The 10,174-nt window shown below is 52.7% G+C and overlaps 1 protein-coding gene across 1 annotated transcript; it reads right to left on the bottom strand.

Moving 5' to 3' along the window:
• Positions 1-412: 412 nt before the first annotated feature.
• CSUI_000785 (uncharacterized protein) lies at positions 413-9,780 on the bottom strand. Its single transcript, XM_068060992.1, has 6 exons — positions 7,148-9,780; positions 6,128-6,523; positions 5,211-5,393; positions 3,866-3,960; positions 3,160-3,278; positions 413-2,618 (listed from the first exon to the last, which is right to left on the bottom strand). Exons 1-6 carry the CDS (start codon positions 8,223-8,225, stop codon positions 1,625-1,627), a joined length of 2,865 nt encoding a protein of 954 aa, XP_067927024.1. The 5' UTR covers positions 8,226-9,780; the 3' UTR covers positions 413-1,624.
• Positions 9,781-10,174: the final 394 nt, after the last annotated feature.

Genomic DNA, 10,174 nt, shown 5'->3' with positions numbered 1-10,174 from the left:
TTTTTTACAAGCGGCTTTTGGATGGATCGAATATGAACACTGCGCCGTAGCGCGGCGCTGATAGAATCCCAGCTGGGTCGGTAATCTGTTCTAACACGAAACTGTGTGGTACTCTCCACCCTTCTAAAAAAATCTGGCATAGTCCCCTGGTGACAACAATCCCGTTTGGACAGAAAATCCTAAAAAAATGTGGGCCGCTGCTCGGTTCACTGCAGTTCCTGATGACCGGTGTGAACTTGGGCTTGAACGACTGACGCTGCAAAATCAGACCATCCGTGCGTCTCGCCTGATAAGCCACGACGGTTGGACCAGTGCATACTGAAGCGGAAGCTGACGGCTCACGAGGGGCTACTCCGAGGTTCTGCGTCGGTTGAGCGCTACCGCCACGGTACTGAGACTTTGTGCGTGTAGGCTGTGGTGTTCATTACTCCTAAAGAAAAGTCGTGCAGTCACGCGATGGAAAACACATTTCTCCGGACAAAAATGGGAGGCTCGCGCGCCGTTCCACAACCACCAACGGCTTTCAAAGGCAGGAGTTCGGCGAAACTGCATGTCACACAGGCCATGCAAACCGCGTTGCTCCACGGAACACGCGCACATCGAGCCCCGCTCGAAACAAAGCAGAAGCATACACCACGGTCGGGCACGAACCTACGCAGCGAATGACACTCCAGAGGCCTCCAGCGAGGAAACTCCCAGAAAAGGACAACCTTGCACAGACGTAGGTACTATACACAGGCACCATAGCTCCTGAGCACTGTGTGACGACGCGTTCCGCATTTCTCCGTGCTTGAAGAACGGTACGCCAGCCTCAGGTGCTGCGCCACACACAAACGGAATGAAGACCCACCGCCTTCTCAAACTGAACTACACTACTGGTGTAGTTGCAGTTCTGTGGACGAAGTGTGCTAGCAACACAGCTCCTTCACGGGACGCTAACGCGCTGAGGTGTCCCGTGTACTAGCGAGCAAGCTGCACGTTTGATGCACGGGCGGCTACTATGTCTCCGGCTCGCAAGCGTTTTCAGCCCATTCTCGCAGAACGTTAGCGCTCCCGCCGCCCTTCGGGATGCACGGGTTCTGCATAACAACTGCATGAGACGGACAGTGAGATGTCCGCAATTGTAGCCGCAACGTGAATCTGTACACGGGAAGGACAATGGCATGCGTGGTTGTAAGCAATACCGGGCCGACTCGGCAAACGATCAACGGCATCTCTTCTATCACGCGGTTGATGAAGTCCCGACAGTCGGTGAACGCGGGGCCTGGTTCAACCCTCGCGGGTGAGACTGCACTATTCAACTGAGCAGCTACGAGAAAGCCGGCACGTACGGCGCGCGTGTGATCTGTTAACTGTTACTGTATTTTACAGCCAAAAGTGCAGCCTTTTCTGGAAATGGATGCAGGAAAATCATGTTTCTTCTCCTATGAAACTGGAGAAGCGCGCAACAGGCACGTGCACTCGGACAGAAACACAAATGAAAGACCAGGTCGCACTCCTTCCCACACCCCTGACCCGCCCGCCTTAGAACTTCCCCGAACGTGAGGTGAGAGTCTGTCGGAGCTGCCGCCTCGCTCAGGAACCAATCTTGTTTTCAGGCTGCTGTTCCCTTGTCCGACGCCGTTCACCAGCCAGCCGTGCTATACATGCCTGGAGGTCTGCGCCACGAGAACAGAGGGTGAGGGGACGGTCTCTCAGACATATAAAGCACTCGAGCTAGCAACCCTTGACGACAAAAGTGAACACACAGATGGGCTTGCATCTTCTTTTGCCATTCTCCACTTTCTTCGGGCACGCAATTGACTTGCATGGTCTCTTGGATTCTCTCCTGTAATTTCATGCTCACGTCAGAAGGTCTTCCTGCGACTGTCGCCGCCGCCTTGCTTTCCGTCCCTGAACCATGAGAAAAGATGACGGAGCTCTGGCCTGTTGTGCACCAAACGCCCTCCTTTGAGAGAGGAGAACGACTACTCACGTCGATCTCCTGTTTAGCACGTAACCGCGGCTTCATGCCATTGTCAGTTGTGTGCGATGCCCGTTTGGGAGTAGTTTCTATCGAAAGAGGCTTTGATAAAGAAGATAGAGGAGACGCGGAGAACCCTTGCGCCTCTGGTGACCGAAGAAATCGTGTCAAATGCTCAGGTGAAGAAGATGGAGGCGCCCGAGGGGAACTATTGCTGGGTGAGAACAGTGCTGCACTAGCCACCTCATCCTTCCTGCACGGAGAAGAGTCTACGTTCTGTACGGCCCTCCGCGTACCGTCACTCGGCGAAGGGCACTGCAACGCCGAACGAAGGACGCAGCTATCGGTCGGCAAATCTTGACCGGATAAAGAAGCATCCCCTAGGACTTCACCAGGATGACAAAGCGCAGGCGAACCGCCCGATTCAGACATTCGCGAGCTCGAAGTGCTGCCTCCGGTGACGACGACACTACGCGCAGACGGGGGTGTCCCTGCCGGCGACATACCCCGGGCTTCTTCAACCTGGTGCTGGTGACTGGGAAGTGGAGAAAAAGCTCGCGAAGCTGCAGAGGCCAGGAATAATGAGTCTGCGGACTGAGGACGGGAGTTGCTATCCTCAGATGAACCGTACAGAAGGTAGTACGCTGGTTCCCGCCTAAGACAGGCAATGAACACAGGAGATAAGGGCGCGTTTTATGTCGCATAAAGTGCCATCGCCAATAAATGAGACCGGTCTTGAGCCAAACATCTAGGACCAGTGTGAGTACGCAAATAAACCAAGTTAATGCATATCTCTACTGCTTGTCTTTTCACGAAAAGAGACAAGGCATCCAAGAGCCCGTCTTGCTGTGTCCAAAAAAGATATGTCTGTATAGAGTGTCTACTGTCTGTACCACACAGCTAAAGGCACTTCCAGCTCGCAAATATCTCTGGAGCGCGGTCATTCTTGAAACGTGAAAACAGAGGCTCTGTCCATCACTCGTCATGGTGCGTCTTCGTGTCCGGCGGGCTGTCAATACGGCCGATAGCGATCTCAGGACCCTCAGGCTAACTGCCTGCCTGTTCGCCAACGTGCAACCGAATCAAAAATAGCACGGCTACTATATATTGGCCATTGACAAAGCGAGTCCCATGAGCACTGCGCTGCGGAGAAAAGAATTGACGTGATGAACAAGCATCATCTTCATCCTACTCACTTGGCACCACCGTGAAGACTCGCAGCCCCCGTAGCCGCGACGGAGGCACCCGCTCCTACTTCTTGTCTCAGCCGATTTGGACTAAAAGCACCATCGACTGAGGTTTTATGTATCATTCCCTGCATTCGCAGCAAAGCATTTCGATGCAAACGTGATTAGACAGTTTCTCTTCTTAGGTACTTATCGTTTGACCACGAGCATGCATGTGGCTTAGCAGGTCACTGAGCGACAAATTCGCTTAGCTCAGCGCTGAGACAGACAGAAATACATGATAGTCCGGAGTGGGTCTTCAATGTCAAGCGGGAAACCAAAGAATAAACGACTTGGCACGACACAACGACAAATAGAACCGCGGTGCGCGAGCGCCTTTGGATAGTAGTAGATCACGGAATCATGATACCTACACGCAGCGGCGCGCACAACGTCTAATAACGCCAGAATATATACATATTCTGACGAGGTGTACTCGACATAAGATAATACCAGAGCTGGTTACGTGCAGATGACAGGTGAGCAATTCTCGTAGAAACAAGCACACGGTGTGGAGCACACTCGTCGTCCACACTGGTATACGTGTATGCCATACTGCAGAAAAACCTTCCCTGTTATAGCGGCGAGGAGTATGATAACGTCCGGCATGACCCCTTTAAGCGGCAAATCATCCCACTTGTAGACGGCACGGCAGCGATGTGCAGCTTCTGCTTACAGTTTGTTTTCGTAAGCAATGATGTAGCGATGCTTGTGCAGTAGACCCGAACTGGTGCGTCTTCCTGTTGTTTATCTCTTTCGGCCCTTCTGAGACTGCAAAGCAGAAATACAGAAACTGTTTCTCAGCGCTGGAAAGTAACCGTGACGACGTAGGCACACATGGCGGGGAAAAAGCAGTAGGCATAACTCAGGTGGTCTGTAGTGAATTTTTACCTGAGCGAGTATAAGGGCGGCGACACAGAGGGAAAACAAGGCTGTACTGACAAAGCGGATACACTGCAGTGAGTTTAGTGCCGATGCAAAAGAATAGCTATCTACAAACCTCCTGGTGAAGGAGTCTGGGACGCCAAGGACAACAATACTCATTGACAAATGCAGGCGTGTGAGTGCGATATTGTCTGCTCTGTGCGCAGGGGACCCTCCGATTCTTAGGACCGGAGTAACCTTCTTCCTTGGCGGGCTGGTGAAGGAAATCAGCTCGTGAAAGTCCTCGGCGCTGCTAGCGAAAAACCTAGCAGTGTAATGTGTAGACGAACGACTCTTTCTGCCGCCGTCAGCGAAAGCCATAGGAATGACGAAGAATGTTCACCCGAAACCGAGACCACCCAGCATCGAGGACGGCGGCGTCAGAAGTAACTTTCTTTTGCCGGTGTGGATGTATAGTATTATTCTTGCATATACTCACTGTTCACAATTGGTACCGCAAGGGGGTGCTGACCACCGTTTGGTATACATATATTCACAACCTATCACACATGTTTATGTGTGTATCATTACTCGGAGCCGTATAGCCAGATACGCATGCAGACTAGCTAAATACAGGAACTTGAGAAAACACAATATACACGGACAGAGGCCCGCAGTCTTCTACGCTTAAAAAAAGAGGGAGAGCGCATCCCTGAGATGGAGGAATGTCGCACCCGAGATTCACCGGCCAACAGCAAAGCGCACGGATCCACGATCATGCTATTATCCTTGCAGATCCCGATGGCTCGCATCGAGATTTCGAGAAGAATAGATATGGTCGAGGCTAAAAATGGTGTGACGTGCTCACTAGTAGTCTGCTACGGCTTCTACGCGCTGACACTACAAACAGCTTTTGCTTGACCGCAGTACGACAACGACTTCCCCGTGAAATACCATTCTCTCACTCTTCAGGTGAAAACAAAGTAGTCAAGTGACGTTAGGGGTAAGCGATGGCAATTCACACACGGTCACACCATTTCTGCTTTCTAGGCAACAAGACACCAAGACAAGAGACATCCGAGGAACTTACATATATATATATATACATACTTGTGATGTGCGAAAGTGAATGCTGACCCTCACACGGACGCCTGTACCTGCTGGACTGTAGTGTCTAGGTATGCCCGAAGGCAACGCATCTTCATCCTGCGCACATGAAGAGAAGAGACAGCTTCCCGCAGACGCGAGAAACTGTATCCCCGCAACCCTTGAGCATTCCAAGCGTTGGACTGTCTCTTCCGCAGCGAGAGCCTCGAGATGACCTTGACGGGGACAGCTCTCTGGAAACAAACGAACGAGTGCCAACTATGATTGTGGTCGTCGATGCTGCAGAACGACGAGCTTGTGTTCCCGTCAATGCAGTGACTTTGTAAGAGTCATTACTGGTGAATAAACTTCTCAAGAGAGATAAAGAAAAAAACACTACCAACTCGCGCTACTGCTCTAAGCACCCTCCCCCACACATGCTGAGATAGGATGACTGACAAAGCCCGATTGCGAGTGGACGAACACCCGAGGAAAACAACACGTTTGAGGCCCCTGAGTGAGGAGAGAAGGTGTATGCAAGTCTAGGATGAAGGTGCACGCCTTCCCCCTCTCAGCATACTCCATGGGTGGCCGGGAACTCGGAGAGGCCAAACACTTTGTTGAAGAGAGACAGTTGGGTGTATGCGCCTGTAGACTTCCCACGAAGCTGGACGAGATGTCCGCTAAATAGATGGAAGGTACGCGAAAGCTATACAGACATCGGCATGAAATACGTTAACAGCAAACAAGGCGCGGAATACGGGACATCTGCTCGTGCTAGCCACAGCGCTAACGAAGAGTGTGGATGGAGGAGCTGTCACACTCACCGTTACGAATTGTGTGTATTCCATGCAAAATGAACCACACAATAAGTCTTGTCGCATTCTATCTCCTTCTTACTACTCTATCCTTCAAGTATCCTTTCGCCCTTCTCTCAAATCACCTGCCGATGCAGGAATTGAGGACACAGGAAACCCCAAATCCTTACCGTCATAGTAATATACTGTTAAGGGACTGGGCATGACCGCAACCTCTGTAGTTGCTCCCGAGAGTTCGTCTCCTAGTCTCTCCAAGGTCGGGTGAAGGAGAACAGGCTGTCTTCTGGACTTCAACGTCCAGCCCCACGTTTCCGTGCTTGCTGTCGCCGTACTATGTGAGGTGTGAGCACTGCCTCTCCTGGTTTTGGGTTGAAAAGGCGAAAGTCTATTCAGCGTCACCTGGGGTACATACACCTCAGCTGCCTCCCAACACGGATGATCGCGTTCGTGCCGAGAGGCAATGCCGACTTTCTGAGGAGCCCCTCCGCTCACCAGGAACTCGTTAGGAGCCCACACAGAGTCCGAGCTGTGGCAGGGCAGCCATGCCTGCTTTATGTCATCCGAGGCTGTAAAGAAGCAAGTAGCAAAGACGGTTTGACGTGGTGAACTCCTATGTGAGTGAATCTAACTAAAGGCATGACAGTTTGTAAAGGAGAACGTGTCACCATATCTGCTTCAACGTCCGAAGTGAAGTACTAGCTGAGGGTAAACACCGAGCTCAATGCTCGTCTCCAGTCAAGATGTATCTTGAGAATCTGATGCCATCAATAAAGACACAGACGGACAGGACAGACGTGATGACGTTAAAAGCTCAAGTAGAACAGGGATCAATGCCGATCAGGACCCCGGTTAAGATGGAAGAACCACCGCCGGTTCGGTTGAGAAAGAGGACCGGTGCAAAGGAGTTACTCGGGGGAAGTAAACCGGGCGGCACAACAAGAACGACTAAAACCCCCGCTCGATCTGTCGAACCGCTTGCGTTTCACCATCCCATTGCTGTAGTAGTTCCGACCGGGGCGCGGGACGGAAAGAGCCAGCTGTGAAGCAGGCAGGGATTCTCCGTAAGTCACTACCTGCCTCATTTCTTTTCTTTCTAGCGAAATATGTGCCCGAGGCGGGAATAAACAGCAAGGAGGGAAACGAGTCCAAACGATACCTGCAAGCATGGAAGGGTAAAGCAAAGCGCTTACCTTTCCTTGAACGAGGTGACTGGGCTTCAGAGAAGTCTTCAGCCACACTGGGCAAGCCTTCACTAAGAGCGCCAACCCAGTCTTCTTCTTCATCGTCGGTCTGGAGGTTTTCCCGTCTATGTTCCTGTTGATCCCCTTCTTGCGAATCGCTCCGTGCACTTGTACCACCTGAGTCTAGTCTTGTTTTCCCGCTCGGAGGTGAGGGAGAGAAGACTCCTCCTTCTCGGATTACGTCGTGTTTGGGGTTGTACCCAGAGCTGTCATCTGCTTTTCCGAATCCCGTTTTGTCTCCTGTGGGTTCCTCCCGAACATTCCTGAGGAAGCGGTGCTCTCCATGCGACCCTACATCTTTTGTAGGAAAAGACGCTTGGACATCACTTCCATCGTTGCCAAAAACCATCCTCCGAGGGAATTCATCAGTCATCTCGCGTTGTGAGAATGAGTGTTTGTCAAGGATTGTTACTGCTTCTTTGCGTCCCGGTACAGAGGCCCTCTCATTGGAAAGCGCCTGGCTTGAATCATGATACTCGTGGATTTCTTCAACCCTCGTTCGCCCGCCCTCTCCGAGACCTGAGGCCGACAAAACAAGTGAGGATAAACTTTCAGACCGAGAATCAGAATTAGGTTTTACTGTTTCACATCCTGTCTGAAGGACAGGCGTGGCGACGAAGGAAGGAGAGAACGGCAGTAGGTGATCGTCATCCTCATCCTCTTCCTGATCATGACACTCAGTGTTTCTGTCTTCTCTGAGCCGGCTGTCTTCTACCCTCCTTTGTTCCTCTTGATGGCTCCGACATCCCGGTGTGTCTCTTCTCCGATTGGACCTCATCGACACATCAGGAATGCCGAGAGCCTCAGAGATGCAGGGAGTTTTTGAATTTCCAGCTTCTCGTATGAAGCGCTGCTGATCCCCTCTTTCCCCCTCCGGACTGTGCGTGACAAAGGCTGCTGCGTCAATTCCCGTGGCCGTCGTCTGGAAATCAGTCTCTTCGTCGGTCTCTTGACGTGGTTCTCTGCCGGCTGGCTTCCCTCTGCTTTCCCAATCATCAAGTTGTTGTGAGGAGTGACCGCGCTCCATCGTTCCTACTCCGGCGCCGGTACGCGGTCTCCGCGGGTCAGATCTCGCAGGCGTCAACCTTCGTAACCTTTAGTACCCAGGAAACTCTATCGCATGCTTTCGGACCTTACATTGAAGACTTGGGTTTCATGGTTCTTTCTCTTCGGCTTGCCCGCCGGTAGCAGCTAAAGTGTGGTGAGCCTTGGCAAAGGGTTATCCGCAAGGAACAGCAACTGTCCTTTTCACGGAGCTACCGGCACTACTGACGCGTGTCGACAGACTGTCTGGCGTGCCCTCGCCAGTTGGCCTCCGCCGACAGCGCACGGAAAGTAACCGTTGAAGAGCCCTACCTTTCTCGCCTGAGGTCGACAGTCTGTGCGCGACGAGGCCACCCACATTTCAGTGGATGTGTATCGTTGAGCTGCAGTCGAGAGAGTCGACAATGCGACACTCCTCAGCAAGGTCTACACTGGAATCTGAAAGCGAAGGGCTGTTGTCCCTTGAGACGGAGGCACCGCAGGTCTTTCAGAACGTCAGTAAGAAAGCTGTGACAGAAGTGAACCGAGAGCAGAGATGGCTTCTAGCTCGAAACAGGGTGCACGCTTGAAGAGCCGACCGCTCACTCACAGGGTGCCGATCTATTACAAATAAGTGCAGTGTTCTCGTGCCTTTTATCGCAGACACCCGCTAGCGGTCGCCGGCTGCATCTTCGCATCGGTAGGGCGGCACTTCAGAAGTTTCTTGACGGAAGAGGCCAACAAAGAGGACCGTCACAGGGCAGCGCAAAAAGGGCGACTGGCTGCGCAAACGTCAAAGAACGACTCAATAAGGAACAGGAGAAGGGAACTTCTGGATCCGCCTCCAGCAGACGTCACTGACCCAGGGGCCGGGAACGGAGGGAGCCTTAGTAAAATTGAACGATCGACCAAGATCAAAAGCAAAGCAGAGATCATCCGCTCGATTACGACTTTACGTGCGCAAGTATGAGAGCACCTGCACGCTCCTCGCAGTGCGGGGACTGCCGATTCCAAGTTACGCAGACCCGCAGTGGGATCTACAGCGCTAATGCTCTTCGCTTCGTCCGCGCGTCCGAGGAGACCAAAAAAAGAGTTTGTGTTGCTTGTGTCCAAAAACGAAGCTTGGTGGCGGGTGCCGGATAAGAGCCGATAACAAACTCCCTCCCAGGCCCGATCCGCCCGTCTCGGCTACGCAGCAGGGGAAGAGACAGCGGTCACCCTCGGGACCCGCGTGAAGGCACAGCGGCGAAAAGAGTCTACCCCGCCTCCGAGGTGAACCCGCCGATCCCATGACGTGTTACAGACAGCTGCCCTTGTTTTCGGCGGAGCGCGGCTCCCGTCCCGCTGCCGGGGGGTGAGAAGGACCTGGCGCATAGGTGAGACACTAAAGAAAGGAGCCATTGCACACTAAGGCTACTCGAAGGTATCCTGAAGTGTCCTCATAGGACAGGAGGAACCGCTGTCCTGCAGGCCAGCAAGATACGATGCGTAGCGCTCTCCCGTGCTCAGGCCATAAAGCGCACTGCGGCTCATTTCGGCAATACAAAAAAAAAGAGGCGCTACCACCAGCGCACTGAATTGCTTCTCCGTGGTGACACGATACATGGACCCGAAAAGACCAACGAACAAAACGCCTGTGGCACACCTGCGCCCGGTGGGTCGTGCCGTCCTACGTGGTCGTGGCGGGCCCCACGGCGTTCCAGGTGAAGAAGCCTGTGACATGCGCTCTGATAGTAGGGACTCGCGCGATGGGGGAACAGGAATACGAACCTACAACGATTTGTGAAGGACTCCGGGTCGATTCGAGAAAAAACCCGAGCAGCCCAAGCCCCATGATTCGTGCAGCCAGCGAGCCGGAAACATATGTAGAGTTCGGTGATGAAACTGCTATGTATACATACTCAGTAGAAGTGGTGCCCGGATCTGTATGCACCCCCACGCCAAACATCTGAC

This window comes from Cystoisospora suis (assembly GCF_002600585.1).
Source record: "Cystoisospora suis strain Wien I chromosome Unknown contig_303, whole genome shotgun sequence".
NCBI classification, from domain to species: Eukaryota; Apicomplexa; class Conoidasida; order Eucoccidiorida; family Sarcocystidae; genus Cystoisospora; species Cystoisospora suis.
The sequence above is the reverse complement of the archived record's forward strand: the minus strand, read 5'-3'. Positions and strand labels throughout refer to the sequence as shown.